Below are 22153 nucleotides of genomic sequence, written 5' to 3' on the forward strand. Positions count from 1 at the left end.
ATGCCAAAAAATCGTTTCAGAGAAATCAAGAACTTCCTGCATCTGAATAATAACTAAAAAATTGATAAATCTGAAAAAAATGTATCAATGAAAGATATTTTTTGATACTGTTCGAGACGAATTTTTAAAATTTGGAATTTTTCATGGTAAACTTTCTTTAGATGAAATGATGGTTCGCTACTATGGTAGACATCCGGCAAAAATGTTCATGAGGGGCAAGCCAATCAAATTTGGATACAAGATATGGTGCCTATGTAGTTCGAATGGTTACTTGTATAATTTTTCACCATACTGTGGAAGAACAGACACTCAAGCTGGACCGTTTGGCCTGAGAGAAATTTCTGAGCTCACTAGTATAATTCCAGCGGACAAGACACAACAGATCAAGTTGTTTTTTGACAACTTTTTCACTAGTGTAGATGCACTTACAGTCCTAAAAGCCAGGAACATCAAAGCGACAGGGACAATGAGAGACAATCGCACCAGCAAGTGTCCAGTCATGTCTACTAAAGACATAGAGAAGAAGGAACAGAGAGAATTTTGCGACTTCAGATTCGATACAACAAATGAGATACTGATTCTGAAGTGTAAAGATAACAAAGTCGTCACTGTGGGTACTAACGTCTGTACAGTGGAACCATTCAATTATGTTCGTAGATATTCTCAGAAAAAGTAGAAAGAAATACATATACCCATCCCAAAAGCTGTACATGGGTGGAGTGGGTGCATATGGGTGGAGTGGACTTGCTGGATAAACAAATATCATTGTATCGCATTCGGGTACGCTCAAAAAAATGGTGGTGGCCTCTTTTTACTCAGATGATTGATATAAATGTTGTAAATGCTTGGCTTACCTACCAAATTTCCAACAAAGAAGAAAATGTTTCACTTTTGGATGTTCGAAGGAACATAGTTCTAGCATATCTGAACAAAACGACAGAGTGCACACCAAAGCGTAGAGGTTCTCAAGCGAGTAAATTTTTGGGTGGAAGGGTTAGCACGGAAGTAAGGTTTGATCCAGGAAATCATCTAATTCAAGCAATAACCACGCAAATGAGATGTGCACTGTGCAAGGAAAGAACTACAAGAATATGTTCGCGTTATGATGTGCCACTTCATGATAAGTGTTTTGCTTCATTTCACACACGTTAATAACTGCAAGTAATAAAATTTCATGAAAGTATGTTAGAAATATATTTAAAACCAAGGAAATCATATTAAACACTACCGCTTATAAAATAAAAATAAAATTACAATAATGTATATATATATATATATATACACACATTATTGTAATTATATATATATATATATATATATATGTTAATTTTGCTAATGCTTTTTGCCAATGTCCCTGTTATGGGACGGTCCTTTGTAAGAACTCTATGTATAGAAAATTAATAAAAATTTGCTTTTTCGGTGTAATATCACATTCAATAGGAATATAGCAATTATTAATAAAAAAATTATTTGGAATAATTTTGCTGGGTAATGGGTTAAAGTAGAATAAAAGTTACATTGGTGGGACATTGTGTACATAATGAAGAACCTTACACTACAGAAAATCCTGCAGGCCATCATGGAAATGAAAGCAGACATGAAAAACGATATTAGCGAGGTGAAAAACGGCATAAGTGGAGTGAAAGGTGATATAAGTAAAGTAAAAAATGATATCACTACGCAAATTGGTAGTGTTTCGACGCACGTGGATGGAATTGTTACAATCGTGAAAGATGAACTTAAAACCTTTTTCGACAAACTAAACGAGAATTTCGCAACTGTAAATAAAGCAGTGACCAAAATAAGACAGGACGTAGACCATTTTGATGGCAAAATTCACGCATTTTACTTTAATCTTTTCGTTATTAACCTTCATGCCTTTACTTTTTAACTCTTCATTCCACCCCTCCATTACCTGTTGGAACTTTCGGATGTGTCTGATATTAAAATGATATCATCAGCAAATAGCAGAGCTTGAAGGTATGTTGATCGTAACCTCCACATGCCTAGTTTGGTTCCATGGGTTCGTCCCTTACACATTTTATCAATTTCATCTAAGAAGACATTGAATAGGCTTGGGCTAATGCTGTCTCCCTGCTTTATACCTTTCTCAATATTGAATTCTCCTGAAAGTTCTCCATCCATTCGGACTACGCCTATAGGACTATGATATACAGTAATTACATACCTACGATACATAATTTACATTATCGTGAAAAAACATTATATAGTAGGTAGTCATTTTGTCTTCAAATTTTCACTGCAGACATTATTGTAAATTAGATCTTTCATATGTAGACTTATTTCTCGGTAGTCTTATTACTGTACATAGATTTAATGTCTGGCAAGCTTGTAGAGAGACTAAAATTAGTGCATTTTTTAATAGAATTCGTATTACCAGTACTGGTACCAAAAGTGTTCGATATTCATTTGTAGCAGATAAGCGGTTTCAGGCGTGTTTAGAATTTAAGATAAAATCTTTAGTTTGTATCTTATTAACCTGGTACGGATAACGCCCTTGGGCATTCTTTTCCTGTGTACCAAGACATTGCAACTACAATTTCACGAATACAATTAAAATTACAATGACAATATAATGTAAGTAGCAAAAATTATCTGGTTGATAAACACTAGTCAATATTTTGCAGAAGTTAAAAACAACAAGGAATTAGTTGCTGAATTAGACATTAAATCTAGAATAATTACGTAGAGATCAAATTACTGGAGATTGAATTATTTTATGCTACAATAAGATAATTGTTTACGAGAAGCCATGTCTAAACTAGTCTGAGTTACTGGACAAGTGTCTAGTAAGTTAGTGTGCGATGTGCATTGAAGATTATTTTGACAGTCCCTGATACTAGCGCGTAGCAAATTGGGGGATATTTCCAGGAAATTGTGAAAGAAGATTGAGTACGAGGTAAAGAATGTGAATTACTTCCTAGCAACTTGTTATAACTGTTTCTCAACAGCACAGTTTCTGTAATCACTGTCAGTTACATAACCTTTTATTTCAGTTGTGATGGATGTGATCAAAATTTAACCTGCACTTGATCTGCTGGGCTTACAACTACATAACACATACGACATAGAAGAAAATGAGCCTTTATCAGAGGTAAAGTGAAATGTCTTACAATGTGTTTTGTTTATATGTTTATGTGACAGTAACAGAAAGGCACTGTTTTCAACATTTCACACTTTATGTCCAGTAGACTAGAGTAGATCCCTATGCTGTTGCTGTTTGGTATAAGGCGTCATGAATTGTTCTGGCAATATGCAGCATGCGTTGGATCTACTCTCTCCATGAGAAGAACACGCTCTCAAGCGTCGTCAAGAGCAGACGAGTGAGTTGCTGGACAAGACGAGTTGCTGGATCAACATGTTGAGAAAAACAAGCACATACTCGCGTTAGTGGATCGCCAGGCTAGAAAACATATACAGATAATTGCCGAAGAGGTTCGACGAGCAGTGGAAAATCGGCCACAGAATTACGGACACCATATAGTGGCCCTGTGGAATCAACGCCTCCAGCCAGACAATCGAACGTCAAGACGCCGACGTTCGACGGTACGACGTCTTGGGCGATTTTCCGACGCCAGTTCGAGGCTACCGCGGTGCATAATGGGTGGACACTAGCCGAGAAAACTACCCAGCTGCTGACCGCCCTTCAGAGACAGCCGTCGGAGATCCTTCACAGCGTCCCAGAAGAAGGAACATCCACAGAGATAATGAAGACCTTAGAGCGACGTTATGGTGACCATCAACTTGCGGCAGCATTTAGGACCCAACTGAAAACGAGGGTCCAACAGTCAGGCGAGTCCCTACAAGAATTTGCGATGGCAGTAGAACTGGCCCATAAGGCCCTCAGGGGCCTACCTCCTAGCTTCGTCGCTGGAGAGGCGGCCTACACTTTCGGCTGCGGAGTCCGCGACCCCAAGATCAGACAACTACTCTTGGCTGAGCATCGCAACATCAACGATGCTCTGGCGGTGGACCTCAGGATTGAGGCGGCCAAGTTGACAGCAAACGTCTCAGCACCGCACATTAGGAGCGTTGCGGCGGCCGACGTCGAGAAACGCGAACTGAAGTCACCCGAGCAACGACGACCTGCTGGTCCTGCGGCGAACCTGGCCACTTAAGGAGGGACTGCGACCGATGTGGCCACAGACAGGAAAACTAGAAGAGGTCGATGCGAGGAGGGGCACGCCGGGATCGCCATCCTAGTCCCCTTGGCGGATCCTGAAGACGGTTAACAGAAGATGCGACGATGGGCCGATTCCTGAAGGATGGATAAGAGGCCGTCAATGCAGAGTACTGGTGGACACCGGGGCGTCGCTCACTATCGCCAGGCCACAAGTCGTGCATGACCTACCTGAGAGGACGCCACTTCGCCGATATGAGCTACGTACTTATTCAGGCGAGAGCATGGCAATCCAGAAAGAGGTTCTCCTGGATCTGACATGAGAAAGACGAGACTGGAGATGTGGGTGTTCGTCGCCAACATCACTGAAAACGTCATCCTGGGAATCGACGCCATGCGAATTTTCGATGTGACGGTGGACGTCCAGCGCCATATATTCCGTTTTGGTCAGGACGAAGTGTTCCTGAGGGACGCCGAAGACTAACTCATGGCCAGCAGACTCACCTTGGAGAATCAAGTGATAATCCCAGCAGAATGAAAGATGATGGTGACGGCACGACTGGATGGACAGTCTACGAGGAACCTATTCCTCGATTCGCAAATAACTCCGATGGAAGGGATCTATGTGGCCAGATTCCTACTCCCAAACTTGTGGGTGATACCGTTGAGGGTCGTGAATGTCACCAATCAGGACGAGGTGCCTCGTAGAACTATACTAGGTAGCGTCGAGCTGGTAGTGTCTGTCACGTCTGTGAGTGATAACGACCACTGACCACGTCGAGAACTAGACCCATCACTAAAAGAGCTGGTTCGAGAATTGGCGGAGAATCTAAGTAGTGTAGAAAGAAGACAAGTCCACGATCTATTAACAGAGTTTCAGGACGTTTTCAGTCTGTCCGATGATGATTACGCGAGAACGGAGAAAGTTCAGAACCGCATCGACACCAGAAATGCTCGCCCAATCAGACAACCTCATCGACGTGTCCTTCTTTCCAAACAGAAGGAGATTGAAAACCAACAGGAGGGCATGAAAGCAAGGGGGGTCATCTAGGAATACGATAGGCCTTTGTCATTCCTGTGGTGCTAGTGAAGAAGAATGGGGACCTCCGTTATTGGGTGGACTACAGTAGACTGAATGACGTCACCAAGTAGGACTGCTTTGACGATACCTTGGACACCCTAGCAGGAGCAGAGTGATTCTCAACGTTGGATATCAAGTCAGGGTGAAGTTACGTCGTGATGACAAGGAGAAAACGGCATTCTCTACAGGCCAGGGACTTTGGCAGTTCACTGTCCTGCCCTTCGGCCTCTGCAACGCCCCGGCCATATTCCAGAGACTGATGGAGTCCGTAATTAGAGGCCTGACATACGACACCTATCTGCAGAACCTTGATGACGTCATCGTGATCGGCAACACCTTCGTTGAACAACTGTCCAACCTGAAGAGTCTTCGAGAGACTGCGACAACACAGGCTGAAGTTGAACCCGAAGAAATATCATTTGTTCAAGAAGGTTATCTACCCTGGGCACGTAGTAGGGGCCAACGGATTTGCCACGGACCCGAAGAAGTAGGAAGCCGTCAGAGGATGGCCAAGACCGAGGGACAAGCAGGAGTAACGCCGCTTTCTCGGCGCCTGAACTTATTACAGAAGGTTCGTAGCTGGGTACGGTAAACTTCGCCAAGCCTTTAACCCAACTGATCGAGGAGAAACGACAATTCCAATGGACGGATGAGGTGGAGTCAACCTTCCAAACACTGAAAGAGGCGCTCTGCACTGCTCCTGTACTCATATACACCATCCCTGAAAGGAAGTTCATGCTCAACACAGACGCCAGCAACGTAGGCATCGGCGGGGCACTCTCTCAGGAGCAGGACGAGCAGGAGAGGGTGATTGCCTACTTCAGTCGAACACTACACATGGCTGAAAGAAACTACTGAGTGACCCGTAGAGAACTTGTCGCCATTGTGGAAGCCCTGAAGTATTTACACAAATATTTATATGGCCAGAAATTCCATCTGAGGAAAGACCATTCAGAACTCACATGACTATTAGGCTTCAAGAATCTGGTGGGGCACACCACCCGTTGGGTTCAACGCCTGCAGGATTAAAACTTCACCTCCGAATACCGTAAAGGAGAAAAACATTCCAACGTTGATGCTCTATCACGACGACCATGACCGGATGGCTGCAGACAAGGCCTGAAAGTAGAAGAGAGAGATGGTGCCCACGCAGTCCGAGCAATCGCAGCCCAGACGAACCCAGAATGGGATAACTCCGCCATAAAGAGGGAGCAGTTGGAGAACCCAAACAATGGACAGCTACTGCGTGATGTGGAGTCCGGTCAGAGACCAGTGTGGACCGATATCGCCAGCCGTAGCATCACTTACAAGAGCTACTGGGGATCATCGACGGTTAAGGACAGAATCCTGAAGAAAATTTTGGCGTCGGCAATGATAGAACCCGTTTAGAACAACTTGTCCTACTCAGAAGCAAGGTGAAGGAAGTGCTGGAGGGGACTCATGCTGGTGTGACTGGTGGCCACCTGCGAGCCAACAAGACATTGAACAAGTTAAGGCAGAGGTTCTACTGGCTCCATCAGAAAACCGAAAAAGAACAGTGGTGCAGAAGGTGCGACATATGTGCAGCCAGTCGCGGACCAAGTACACATAGCAGGGGAGCCATGCAGGAATACAACCTAGGAGCTCCTTTTGAGAGAATCGCCATCGACGTTGCTGGACCGTTCCCAGCTACTGATCGAGGGAACCACTACCTGCTAGTAGCCATGGAATATTTCACAAAATGACCAGAGGTTTACGCGATTCGAAACCAAGAGGCAACGGTCGCAGACACGCAGCTTGACAACTTTACTGCCGATTAGGTGTACCCCGGGAGCTGGATAGTGATCAGGGACGCACTTCGAATCCAACCTGATGAGAGAGTTGTTCGAGCGTCTGGGAGTGCATAAAACCAGGACCACTCCCCCACACCCATAGTCCGACGGCATGGTGGAATGCTACATCAAAACTGTGAAAGAGCACCTGCGGAAGGTTGTGTCCAGCCATTTGTGAGACTGTGATGCCAGAGTTCCACTGTTCCTCTTTGCCTACCAAGTTTCGGTTCACGATACAATAGGGATGACACCGTCCAACATGGTCTTTGGAAGGGAGCTGCGCCTGCCCTCTACTCTGCTGTTTGACATACCACCCAATGCCGAGCAGCCAGCGACTGACTACGTAGCAGAACTGACTGAGAAGTTGGAGTCTATCAACTGGCTAGAGAGCACCTCAAGATGGCCAGCGACAGGATCACAGATATATAGAGAATATATTGGCAGTGCTTTATGTAACATCATTGGCTCTCGGTAAGGCGAGTGTGTGTCGTGTTGATGCGCGCTGAACCATATTGCTTCACTGTGCTAGTTCATGTGAACAGATACTATCTACTGGTTTCCTTTTTTATATTTAAGGTGTAAATGTAATTGGAGTCTGGATTATTAATATTTTTTTAAATGATGAATATCTGCGTGTTATTCGGGTATAATTTTTCTTACTTTAATAGAAACAAGGAAAAATAAGACATTTCAATACTTTCGTAAGTAGTTCTAGGCCAAAAGTATCTGCATGCTAGAACATTATATACAGAGGTGTGAAAATTATTAGAATAATCTTAATTTGAAAGTTTTTTTAGTAGTTCCTTCACAAATATTCATTGAATTGATGAATATTGGTATATAATATTACTATACTGATGTAGGATATATTTACTACTAACAATGCCGGAAAGCATTGTGGTACATTGGTATTTTTCTTATTTTACAATTGTTAAGGGAATTCAGAAATTATTATATTATGTTGGCGCAATTGGAAACATAAAAAATTAATTAAGAAATGCTTTAAAGAAATTGTTCTTTGCGTTTACATTTTGTGAAGGTTCAAATGAATGTATACATCTGTTTTGTGCATATATAAGTATTAATTCTGTGAATTATAGTCTCTGTATTCAATTCTGTGTGAATCTTAAAAATTTATTAAAATGGGAGAGACAAGTGAAAATTATTAGAATAATAGGAGGAATATGGGAAATACTTAAATAACTAAGCAATTTAAAGTATAGAACACCTTTATTTGTAAGTTATACATACAGTCAGTACTTGGTATGCATCCCTTTGTTCTTTATCAAGGCTTCAATGCGTTTTGGCATGCTTTCCACAAGGTTAAACTTCAACAGCAAGACCAGCATCGCCGGGCTGTGGACAGGATGGAAGTGCGCTACGACAGATTAGTCAACTCTGCGGGATACCAGGAGGGCGACTTACTGCGGCTGTATCGACCAACCAGGACCAAAAGGAAATAGGCGAAGCTGCACCGTGCCTGGGATGGACCCTACCGCCTGGTAACTCGGTTCAACGACGTGGTGTACCGCATCAAGCGACAACCCAGAAGGAAGATGATGGTGGTGCACCTGGACCGACTAGCGGCTTACCAAGGGACTGTCTGGGATGCACAGTCCTAAGGAGGGAGCAATGTGGCGCGCTTGCCGAATGTTCTGGTCGCATCAGGGAGTTGCGCGCGCATCTAGCGAGAAGGTAGGCGCGGGGAAACGAAAACTCGAGCTTCGGTAGGTGCTGTAGCGCGGCATGGAGCGAGGGGAGAAGGCTAATGTGACGGCGCGGAGCGGAGAGAGCAAGGGAAACATCTAGAAGCGGAATTCTCTCGAAGGTTCAGAAAGCCACGCCAATCGAAGATTCCAGAAGTTATGGTGTAATAAACAAAAGCGCTAGGAGTCTTCGGAAGTCAGTCAGTCTTCAGTCTTCAAGTCTAAAAGTGAATCTTCGAGCAAGGAAAGAAACCAGCCTTCGAGAGCATCTGCAAGACTTAGGTTCGACGTGCAGTGGAACCGCATCTGGAAGACTTGGGTTCGACGTGGAGTGAACCGCACAGTGCGCTAGAAGAACTAGCCAAGGCGAGCGAATTGTGAACTGAGAACTGACAGTTTTGTTCTGCACATAGTGCATTGTGAACATTAATCGAAATTAGGATTACATTGTTGTTCTTCTCAATAATACACTTCGTGTATTGCCATTGTCATCGTGTGGAGTGCAATAACGACTATTCTATTGCTGTGTTGAATGCAATACCCATTGTTGTAGGGTGAATTGTTAAGAATAAAAGTCACATTGTTGTCGAGTGTGTGTCGGTTAAAGCAGAATAAGTCACAATACATTCACAACTGGAGAGAGTCTGCGACATTAGCTGCGTTTTACGAAGTTTCTAGGGAAACACTGTACGCAGCGAATTAAGTAATCAGTTTTACGTTGGCGTTTTAGGTTATACGCAACATAAAATGTGTGCGCTGCTAGGAAAACCGTACTTTATATTAGTATATTTAAATGCAGTCACACCTGTACGGCTGCATCCATGACTTCACAAATATTTTATTACACAAGAAACAACTATCACAGATATCGGATTGTAATGGCTTTCAGGAGTAGGTTTGAGTTTTCAACTTACGTAAAATGAGTGACAGATGTCACATTTGAAAAATTACTCCCATATATGGTGGAGCTGAAGCTCGTGGCTTTTAAGGGACACTAGAACAGAATTTCTGGCTAAAATTGTAAAAGTAATGTTTCTTTTCTTTGCATAAATAATTATCTCATACATTTGTTTAATATTCTGTCCTATATTTAGCCACCACCTACCACTTTTGAAGATGTGGCGAGGATTTTTAAAATGTCACAAACACTAAAAATTGCGTTTTCTTAAAATTACGTTTTTGGGCAATCCCTCTGATGCATAACATGGGTCTGAAAGGCCCAGTCATGAAATCAAACTTCTATAGGTTTGTAATTCTGCGCGCTAAACGGCTGCCTGCTTGTGACAAGTCGACAAATTTAATTATGATTTAATATCTGAAATGACATTTTTTCCAGACTGAGGTTTATCTGTAAATTGTTAGTTTTCTTACCAGTACCCTGTTGTTACATAGCAAGGGTCATTGAGGCCCGTATTAATTATTAACTTCTGAGAAACTTCTAAGATCCCGTAAGTGATTATTTACATACAATTATGTAATATTTATGCAGAAACGTAATCTGACACTGTTTGATCAATTGTGTGTTGTTGGGAGTGAAGCAAATTACACTGTAAAATGAGTGGAAAACCTAACAAACGTAAACATTACCTCTGCAAAAGTTGGAGGCACTTATTGAAATACTTGTGTTAGCTGGTGTAGTGAAGAATTGTGATGTATCAATGCGAGAAATATTTTGCTCTTCTAATAGCAATCCCCATTACAGAACATGCATATCAGTTAACTTTATGAGACAATTTGTAAAGCATTGCTTTTTGATGACAAGAGGACGTGGGATAAAAGACTTCAAACAGAGCGTTTGCCTGTCTTTCGTTATGTATGGAGCATTTTCAACGAGAACTGCAAGAAGTATGTGCTCAGTGAGTGCATGGCCGTAGATGAACGGCTATTTCCTTTCAGAGGTAACTGTCCATTTTTACAGTAAGTTACATGCCAAACAAGCTCGGAAGATATGGAATAAAAATATTATGAATCTGTATCTGGTAGAAATATGACTTGTGACAATTAATTTACATGAGTTCCTCTGGCACAAGAACTTCTCAGAAAAAGACTTACTTTAGTCGGCACCATGAAGAAAGACAAGAGGGACATATCACCAGTGACGCAGGCTCATAAAACCAGACCAGTTCGTTCATCAGAATTTTGTTCTCATGGTGAACTCTTGTAAGTTATATTCCTAAGAAGAACAAGAGTGTAATTTTCCATAAATCTGTGATAAGCTAGAAATTAATATTTATTACAAGACTAAAGGGGGTGTGGACTGTTTTCATCACAAGACGAGAAATTACACAATGCTATGTAAAACAAAGAGATGGCCATGTGTGTTATTTTACAACCTGTTGGAAGCAGCCTGTGTAAATTTATTTCTGATATATGAAAGCCAACATCCAGAAATTTGTGGTAAGACGTCATCTAAGGGAAGAATATTTCTCAAAGAGCTGGCCAAAGAACTAATTATGCCACATATGGAAGGTAGAAGCCTGAACATATGTATATCTACAGAAGAGTATCAAAGAAGCTATGGTTATCTGTGGAATTGCATTTCCAGAGCCATAGCAGCAATGGAACCAAGGTGGAAAGAGGAAAAGATATTACAAATGTCCAGTAAAAAAAGACAGGAAAAGCAAAGCAATTTGTGTTAACTGTAAAAGAAATGTGCGCAGAGTATAAGTATGGTATGAGGTTCATCCAGGAAGTATGTTCCAATCACGTCCAGAGATGACATGACTAGTTGGACGAGAATTCGCATGCGTAGCAGTAGAAGGGGATATGTGGAAATAATTCAGTGCACTTTCAGTCTTGCGACGGTAGTAGTTATTGCACAGTGCTAGGACAAAATGGCACCACTGATATTGTCTCCCGCCAACTTCGAGATTCGTGCAGTTATCGGATTTCTGCACGCTCAGAAGCAATCTCTAGCAGAGATCCATTGCCAGTTCTGCAACGTGTACGGAACCGACATTATGAGCGACAGTATGCTCAGACGATGGTGTAGGCAATTCACTGAAGGCTGAACCAATGTGCACGATGAAGACTGTAGTGGCCGACCGTCCCTGATGATGCCAGAACTGATGGAAAGTGTACGGCAAGCAGTTTTGCAGAATCGGCACTTCACAATTTCGGAACTCTCTGGTCAATTCCCCCAGATGTCTCGCTCACTGGTGCACGAAATCGTCTCCCAGTGGCTTGGTTTTAGGAAAGTGTGTGCAAGATGGGTGCCAAAGTAGCAGACAAACGAACACAAAACCAAACGTCTGGCAGCAGCATTAACATTCCTCCAGCAGTACGCAGAGAAAGCTGACGAGTTTCTCAATAATGTTGTCACCGCGGATGACACTTGGTTGTCACATGCCACACCAAAAACAAAACAATTCATGCATTGGCTGCATGGTGGTTCACCTGTGAGGACCAAATTCAATCAGACAATATCTGTCAAAAAATCATGTGCACTGTCTTCTGGGATCGATGTGCTGCGCTCACATGCGAGTTTTTACAGTTAATGCTGAGAAGTATTGTCAGACATTGCAAAATCTGAGGAGGCGATCCAGAACAAGAGACGTGGAATACTGATAAAATACATTACACTTTTCCACGACAATGCACGAGCCCATACAGTCAACGCCACACGGAAACTGTTGCTTCAGTTTGGATCGGAAATCTTAGACTATCCACCCCAGAGCCCCGACCTCGCGCCAAGTGACTTTCATATCTTCCATCTTATGAAGTGCTTTCTGGCAGGAAAACGTTTCCACAACGCCAATGAGGTACAGACGGCAGTGACTTCATGGCTCTAGACATTGTCGGCAGACTCCTATGACACAGGCATACAAACGTTGGTGCACCAGTATGATAAATGCCTCAATAACGGTGGTGACTATATTGAGAAGTAGCCAGTGAATCTGTAAATAGTGCAATAAATATTTCTTACTTACAGATGTTTTTTTTCTATATCGGCCATTGGAACATACTTTCTGGATGAACATAGTACTATGCTGTCAATGTAAACAGTGAAAATCTTGACAACAGGTTAGAAGTAAAATGAAAAGAGAATTTAATATGTGAATGTTTATATTTAATTCTCCCGGACTCCAAATTGAAAACTGAATAGTATATATTTATAATTAAGAGAATAAAATTGAATGACAATGTAAAATTTATGTGTAATAATAGTTACTATTTTGTATAATTTAAATAAATAAATATATTGATTCAAATTAACACGGTATTTTACATTACAATTCAAATTAACACGGTATTTCACATTGCAAATAAGTGCGGGTCTCGTAGGGCCATGTCATACATTAAAAGGGGGGGAAAAGGGTCACGCATCAGAGGGATAATCAAGTTTCTAACGGCTTCTATTTCCTACAATTTACATTAAACTTTGCAAAAATATCAATATATTTTAATACACAAAGCTTTGCATGGAATCAGGTCTTCATTAAGAACTTTTAATGATATGAATTTTTAACTTACAAACATTAAAAAAATTATCAAAAGTAATCTCACTAGAAGTTTTGATTTATCTAGAGTAAATAAATACTCAAGTGGAATTTAATTGACTATTACACGATTAGAAGAAAATATATCAAGATTAGAAGGTATAAAGTATTCTAATACAATAAAATATTGACTTATTGCAATTTTCACTAATGTTAGCTTCACCAAAACGTTTGAATGGAGCCAACATTTTCAGTTGACTGTTTATGCTGTAAACAAACGACGATCGCAAAGTATGTTTAATAGTACCGTAAAGAAATTGCAGTTTGAAATGTCAAAAAAAGAAACAAATGGTAGGGAGGTAATAAAAACAGAAGAAAATATATAAAGATTAGAAGACATAGAGTGCTCCAATACAATAAAATAGATATTAACTGACTTACTAAAATTCTATTTCATTAATGTTACTTTCACCAAACCGATTGAACAAAGCGGCAATTTTCAGTAGACTACGTATGCGCGAAACAAATAAACGATCGCAAAGCATGTTTTACAGTATCGTAAAGAATTTGCAGTCTGAACAAAGAAACAAATGCTCCGGTAGTGATAAAAACAAACAAATGTTATGGAAGTGATAGAATTAAAGACATGCTAGGGAAGTGATAAAATTGTGCGATAAGTAAACATGATTGGTTGAAAGACGTCCTTTCGTACAGTTTTATTGGTAAAAAGTAGTAAGACGTAATAAAAGTGTTTTAGTCAAGGAAAAATTATGATTCGTAAGAAAATTTTTATCTTATAAACCAATTCTCAAATTTAAAAATACATGCGCAGTTTTCTTTACCGTAATATTTAAGTCCTCCAAAGAAGATTTTTAAAAGGTAAAACAATTCTGAAGCTGTCAGGAATTTTTAGAATTCACATATAATTTAATATCATTAAAATATGTGGAATGAATTTTGATGAAATTTGGTATTCTTATTTAAACATACAGACCCAACAAACCCGCAGAATGTGAAATAAATCAATCAAAAAAATTAAAAATTTCAAAACTCAGTCCCTGTGTCCTTTAAGCATAGGCTACAATAACAAACACATATCACAGGCATCAGATTAAAATGGTTCCTCGCCCGTGTCGGCATTTATAACGTTCTAGGGTCGAATTCATAGTCGTCACTTATAAAATGAGGAAACACTTAAGTAATGAGCGTATCCTTAGCTCTTATTTCAGACCGTATTGCAGAGACGCTACTCATTCATTTGCACTGAGCATTCCCTCGACATCGAAATAAATATGGCAACATGGCCAGATGTGAGCGCTTTCGTACATTCAATTGTTTTCCAGCGCCTTCAAATTGTTAAATCGCCATTATTATCGTACACAGATACAAAAGTAAATATTATATAGCTAAAAATTATACAAAATGTCGAGAAACCATTTTACAGAAGAAGAAGTGAACTAAGACAACTGGTTATAAAATATAAAGATATCGTTGAAAGTAAAAAATCTAATAGGCCTTATTATTCTCTCCGAAGAAGGAACTGACATGGGACAAAATTGCAGTTGAGTTTACTGCAAACTCCGGAAATATTCCCGTACGTAAATCTTTCAAATTTATTTTTCACTTATTTTTATGGTAAACAAAGTAGAAGTGGTATAATTACTCAAATTTTAACAGTTTATTCCTTGGGTTGAATACAAACGCAAATGCAAATAACACTTTGTTGGGACATGAATACTTTTCGAAGTAAATGCCACTTAAAACTACCTGAAATGATGCTGTGGTATAAAATCTCAAAGCAATCAGTATTCTCAACAGTGGTGAAATCTGTGAGCCTCATGTTTGTATTGTGAATTTCAATGAGAGACACCAGAATATCCACAAGAGTTCCTGTCGAAATGGTATCTTCCCTTAAATTGTTGATCATTATATAGAACATCTCTAAAGGTTTTCCATATCTCTTATATATCTTTTGTTTTGCCGAAACACATTTTCATTATGGAACTCAGTGAATTCATTTTTCAATGAATTGTATACTGAATCAGCTGAATACAATGCGCATGAGGAAATATTTGAGTAAGCAGACACGCTACCTTATTTGAATAAGTGTTCACTTCAGTGGGATTTATGAATAGGAAATGATTATAAGGAACTGCTTAAGGTGTTTTTTGCGATAAGTGTTGACTATGAATTCGGTCTTTAGAGCACGAGATTGGGAGAAACTAATATCACAGTTATCATATTTGAGATGTTTTTCGCCAGTATGTTTGAATACACGATTACTTATGAGTGTCTTGTTTTGAGAAAAATGTTGAATAGAACACACATTGGAAGGGTTTCACCTGTATGTTGGCGTTCGTGCCTTCTAAGGCTGTGTAACATCGAAAAACACTTACCACAGACATTGCAGTTCAATGGTTACCCGCCTGTGTGCAGACGTTTATGGTTTTTCAGAGTACCCGATTGCGAGAAACACTTACCACAAACATCGCATTTGAACGGTTTCTCGCCTGTATGCCGGCGTTCATGTTTTTTTAATGTACACGATTGTGAAAAACTCTTACCACAGACAAGGCATTTGAACGGTTTTTCACCTGTATGATGGCGTTCATGGCATTTGAGGCCACCTAACGTCGAGAAACACTTACCACAAACAAGGCATTTGAATGGCTTCTCGCCTGTGTGCTGGCGTTCATGGATTTTTAAGGCACCGGATTGCGAAAAACACTTACCACAGGCATCGCACTTGAATGGTTTCTCGCCTGTGTGCCTGCGTTCATGACATTTTAGGGTGTAAGACTCCGAAAAAGATTCTCCACAGATACCGCAATTGTATGGTTTTTCGCCTGTATGCTTGCGTACATGTCTCCTTAAAATTCTCTTATTAGGCAAATGGTTACCACAAAAATCACATTTGAAAGGCTTCTCCCCTGAATGAATGAGTTTATGGCTTGATAACAAACTCGATAAAGCGAAACATTTACCACATTCATCACATTGGAATGGTTTCTCGCCCGTATGCTGACTAACATGAGTCATTAGGTTCCCAGACTGCGAGAAACACTTTCCGCACAGATCGCATTTGAAAGGCTTCTCCCCTGTGTTTTTACGTAAATGGATTTTCAGTTTCGCCAAATTCAAGAAACGTTTCTTACACACGTTGCAATTCAATTGTTTCCTACCTGTATGAGTCCGCACAGGCTTTTCCGATGAAAGTGAGTTTTTCGGAGTCTCAAACACTGTCGCACTGTCTTCGTCTGCAAGACTGTCGAACTCAGATAATACAGTCCTCTCATATGTAGGTACAATCCTATGATCAAAATATGACATGAATCTATAAGATAGTAACAGGACACATACCTCTACTTATATAATTAATTTAGTGTACTGAAATTTATTTTATTTGTCTAGAACATTTATATATCTTGTTTAATTTATTTCATTATTTTAAGAGGTTAGGTACAGCTTACAGCAGTAAAAGTTTTGGAAATACGCAACACGTTTTCCTCCATTCCTGTATCTTCTACAGTAATGAAAATTGGTAGGTGTAAAACACTGTCCTGCTATATGAAAAAAGAATATATTTTTACGATTTAAAAATAATTATATATATTTTTTTCTTTTTTCAAAATTAAAAATGGTGGCAGTTCAGTATGCTGTGATGAAGCGTTTCCCTCATGTCATAAACTTCTTAACATTTTCACGTTCTCTCTTTTTTTATTCTATTGCTGAAACTCATGTTTACAAGCTACATTCCTTAATAAATAATATATATTTATTTTGTGTTAGAAGAAAATACTGATATCTAACCATTTTTTAAAATGAATTTATTTTTTATCAGAAAATCTATGAAAGGTAGAGAAGTGATTTTGTATCATATTGTAGATATGACATACATAAATATATACAAAAAAAATTCATCACAGAATGTTGGATAGTTTTTGAGTTTCGAGACAAATGCTTTATCGGTGCACAGTGAACTGCCAACATTTTTAATTTTGAAAACAAAATATAAATCCATACTTGAGTCTTGCGTACACTACTTTTAAAACTTAAATATAAATGATTGATTAAATGGCAGACTTACTAGTGTTAAATTATATAACCACGTGTGTCTTATAGCTGTTTCGGTGCATCCTTCACACCATCATCAGAGCCTATTAGATCCCGGCGTCATCTCGAATTCGCTGCCTGTTGTAGGGGTGCGTTTGCGACTCCACTTTTCAACACGCAAACGCACCCCTACAACAGGCAGCGAATTCGAGATGACGCCGGGATCTAATAGGCTCTGATGATGGTGTGAATGATGCACCGAAACAGCTGTAAGCCACACGTGGTTATATAATTTAACACTAGTAAGTTTGCGATTTAATTAATCATTTTAAAAAATAAATAATTTTTTAAATCGTAAAAATATTTTTATCGTTTAGCAGAACAGAGTTTTAGATACAGACTACTAATTTTCATTATTGTACAAGATACAGTAATGGAGGAAAAAAATGTTGAATATTTCCAAAAATTTTACACTGTAAGCTGTACCTAACCCTTTAAGTATTCAATTATTTAAGGGTTAGATTAATTTTATTATTCAATTTATTTCACTCATTTATGTAAATACTTATTTATTGAATTAATTTATTTCATTTCAACCGAATCATACACGAGTCTGAGTAACAGTGAATAGCATAAAGAACACACACATTAAAATCTTAACAATATCAAGACTGACACAAGGAATACAATGAATGGAGCAATTTGAATACTTATTTGTCTTAAGTGTAATATTTATGTCATGAAAGATCGAAGTAATACATTACCGAATGAATTTTGTATATTGAATATCGCATTCTCTTTGGGAGTGTATGAAATGGATATCAATGCATAAAGTGCTTACTTACTTTTTGTGCACTAGTGTTTTAAAGGTTCACTTTACGCATTGATAACAGTGGGTAAAATGCAACATTACGCACTATTGCAGAAAAAGAATTTTTTTGCCTATACAGGCCGAATATATATAAAGATTTGTAAATAGTGTCGCAGTATGAATTTGCGTCACTCAGCAGCAGAAGTCTGCTGAAATGTAGATTTTGAGTGATTCTCAACAGCTATTTGTTCTGCACTGCAGATCGTGTTTTGTATTTAAATTATTTTACACTGCCTTACCGTGCACAACTTTTCAAGGGACATTTCGTCATAATGATTATGGAACATTTCCTTGCAGCGGGAAAGTTGTTTGAACTTGGAATATTCGTAGCCAAGATAGAATGAATCAAGTATGAAATAATTTCTTCTAAACTTATGTAGTTGGTTCCCAGATATTTCGTTCCTTATTCCGTATGTCCCTTTCATATTCTGTCCACTGTATTTTTTTGTCTTCTGGTGTTTTATGTCCACTATTATTTCGTCCACAGTTTAAATGTCCATTGTGCTATTTTGTCCTCTGAAAGTTTGGTCCAAATTTTATTATGTCCTACATTTATCTTTGTTCTCCTTATTAAGTTGTCCATTTTATTGTCTCGTCCAGTACAGTGTGTCCAATATCCCTGATTGTCCATATGCATAAATGGTTTCTGGTGGTGGTGGTGGTGGTGGTGGTGGTGGTGGTGGTGGTGGTGGTGGTGGTAGTAGCAGTAGTAGTAGTAGTAATAACAATAATAACAATAATAACAATTATAATAGCAATCATAATAACAACAATAATAATCATAATAATAATTCATTTTTATTTACTTATATTTAATGTGCTGTACAACAGCCAGTTACCAATAATAATAATAATAATAATAATAATAATAATAATAATAATAATAATAATAATAATAATGATAATAATTATCATGATGACGATAATAATAATAATAATAATAATAATAATAATAATAATAATAATAATAATAATAATAATGTGAATGTGAATGTAAGTGGTAAGTATAATTGTTGTGGACAAGCATGTCCTGCCCTCTTACGGTTGTTATCAAATAAGCCATTTTAAATGTATTTCACTTACTTCAAAATTTAATACTGAACCAATGAACTAAATATTTCCATAGAATTGAATATTATTATGGTACAAAATAATTAAATACATTTCCATAGCAACCGTTCTTTTTTAAATTGTATAATGGAAGTACCTGTTACCCAAAAATGAACAAAATATTCGAGAACAAAGTATTTAGTTGACACAGAAACTAGTGGACAAAGAAAAACTGGGAAAAAATTATGGACACAATAATTCTTGATGGAAATATTAATTGACAAATTTTTTGGAGGACGAAATGTTTGCTGGACTAATTTCCTTGGGCAAAATCGCTGTGGACGTGAGATAATGGACAAATTGTCTGATGGCATACTGCTGTGGACGTATTGTCCTGGAAGCATTGTAGTTGAATTATTTCATTCATCAATTGATCTTATTGAACAAGAACATTTAAAGAAAAGTCATTTTGATTAATTTCGAGCTCATGGCCGTTTTACACTTATGATTTGAAAACAGAGATATTCAAATTCACTAAAAGTGATCAAATTTAAATAATTATGTTAGTTTGGCCGCCAGTGTAATGGAGCGTGAAAGGAAGTGGAACATAGTCGTAAAACAAAAACTTAATTGGTGTTCCAATTTAGTAATAATCAGTGAATCTGCAAGGAATGAAGCAAATGAAAGGAAGCTGCTTCCTAAATTTAACAGAATCATGAGTGTGAAGAATATAGAGATTTTCCTAGGCCCCATTCATAATGACAGAAAACAAAGAGGCAGGAGAAAGTAATCAAACTATTCAGAACAATTGCTACAGCAGAGCACAATAAGAATCCTACCAAAACTGATTAATGATCTAAAGTCACAGGATGTATGAAACAGAAGAATTATCACGATGATGATAGTGAAATCTGAAGGGCACGTCAGAAGAATTATCATAAAGAATTCTAACTCTGACAAAGTACTGATCGAGTCCTAAGCGATGTCGAATTTCAGTATCTATAGTAGTTTAAAGTGAAGTCTGCATAAGATTGAACAGTGGAACTGGAAAATGTCACGCAATGGAGGAAAGTGGCCACTGTCTGCACTAGAATTACTTCAGAAATTTTCTAAGATTGACTAAGGGTCATATTTTTCATTCTTATGAAATCAATCAATAAATCTTCTTAATGTATCCAGCTGTTTGCTGACAACATAAAGTCCACTATAGTCCACTGTAGTCTTTTCAGTTCTCGTTTTTCATGAGAAATGGGGGGTATTTTGATAAGTGTTCATTATAGATGCCTGTTACTAATAGGCAGAGGTGGGGTGTAGTCAATATATACTGCAGGGCTGTGTCGTCTGCAACTGGTACTGATGATTTTAATTTACTCTTTTGTAGTTTATGGATGGATAGTATAAAAGAATGTGTTCCAGATCTTCATCATGATTATTACACCACAGACAAGTAGGATTATCAGAAAGGTGAAATCGGTTAGGTGCAATTGTGTGACAATCTGACCTGGTCTGGCTCTTGTTAAAAATGTTTGAACATGTCTGGGCAAGTTTTTGTACATTTCCAGGTATTTGGTTTCTTTTGAACGGACATTTCTTATGAAAGATATTTCTACATTTCTCCATAAGGAGTGTACGAAACGAATACATTATATACCAAAATCTTCGATTTATCTCCTCTACTTTCATTATAATATCAAGCTTGAAAGTCATAACAAAATAACGAACAAAAATATGTATTAATATTAATGAGATGTATACTTTTATAGATGTGCTGCTTCCACGCTTCATGTACTCACAATACACAAATACTTTAGAAATTGTTGTTGTTGTTTTCTAATGCCAGGCGTTTGACAATAAAGTCATTTGACCTCTTGCACTCCAATATTTTTCAAAGATATTATCATGGCCAGCCAATGAAGCACAGATTTTGAGATGTTCCGAATCCATTTCTTGGTTTGAGTTGCACAATGGGCAGTTAGGGGACTGATATATTCCAATTCTATGCAGGTGTTTGGCCAAACAATCATGGCCTGTTGCCAATCTAAATGCAGCTACAGACGATTTTCGTGGTAAATCGGGAATTAACTGTGGATTTTGATGCAGAGAGTTCCATTTTTTCCCTTGGGATTGAGTTATCAAATGTTGCTTGTTGAAGTCTAAGTATGTAGATTTAATAAATCTTTTCACAGAGTAATATGCAGATTTAGTAACAGGTCTGTAAGTAGCAATGCTGCCCTTCTTTGCTAAAGCATCCGCATTCTCGTTTCCCAGGATTCCACAATGGGATGGTATCCATTGGAATACAATTCTTTTATTCTTTAATTGAGAGAGCATTTTAGTTATTTCTGCTGTTTAAGATGAAGGTGTGTGTTTAGAGACTATTGATAGAATAGCTGCTTTGGAGTCTAACAATATAACTGCATTTTTAAATTTATTGATGTGGCATAGAAGATTCCTGAGACTTTCACTTATTGCAATGATTTCTCCATCAAAACTTGTTGTTCAATACCCAAGAGATCTATAAAGTGAGAAGAGACAGCACGTAACACCTGCACCAGCACCTTGTTCTCTGGAGATCAAGGATCCGTCGGTGTATAAATGAAGCCAGTTTTGTGGAGGGTACCTAATATTAATTGTCTCTAAAGACAATTGTTTTAGTATTTCAGTGTTTACTTCTGATTTTAGTATTTCTTCTGTTAAATTTAGATTATATTCTATATTTAATAGAGTTAAAGGGTTTGGTTTAATTTGTAAGTTTTCTTTTAAATTCGGGATATTGATATCCTGTTTTAATTCTTGAACAATGGATATGAAACTTTTTTGAGTTTTCAATCTACAGAGAGGACTGTATGAATGCCAATTGTTTCCTGGTAATCTAATAAGTTTTTCATATTGAATCAGTGCTTTTTCTTCTATTGTCATTTTGATGCTGTTAATATTAGTGAGGAATCTCATAGAATCTATTGGAGTTGTTTTGATTCCACCAGTAATGAGTCTGAGAGCT

At 38.4% G+C, this 22153-nt stretch overlaps 1 protein-coding gene across 1 annotated transcript in view; it reads right to left on the reverse strand.

The window, feature by feature from the left end:
• Nucleotides 1–8244: 8244 nt before the first annotated feature.
• LOC138691359 (zinc finger protein ZFP2-like) overlaps nt 8245–22153 on the reverse strand; it is a 36076-nt gene continuing 22167 nt past the window's right edge. Inside the window, exon 5 of the mRNA XM_069813264.1 lies at nt 8245–16488. Coding sequence (XP_069669365.1) covers nt 15597–16488 — 892 coding nt within the window. The 3' untranslated portion in view covers nt 8245–15596. The remainder of the gene's footprint in view (nt 16489–22153) is intronic.

The sequence above is a fragment of the Periplaneta americana genome, chromosome 16 (assembly GCF_040183065.1).
Source record: "Periplaneta americana isolate PAMFEO1 chromosome 16, P.americana_PAMFEO1_priV1, whole genome shotgun sequence".
NCBI classification, from domain to species: domain Eukaryota; kingdom Metazoa; phylum Arthropoda; class Insecta; order Blattodea; family Blattidae; genus Periplaneta; species Periplaneta americana.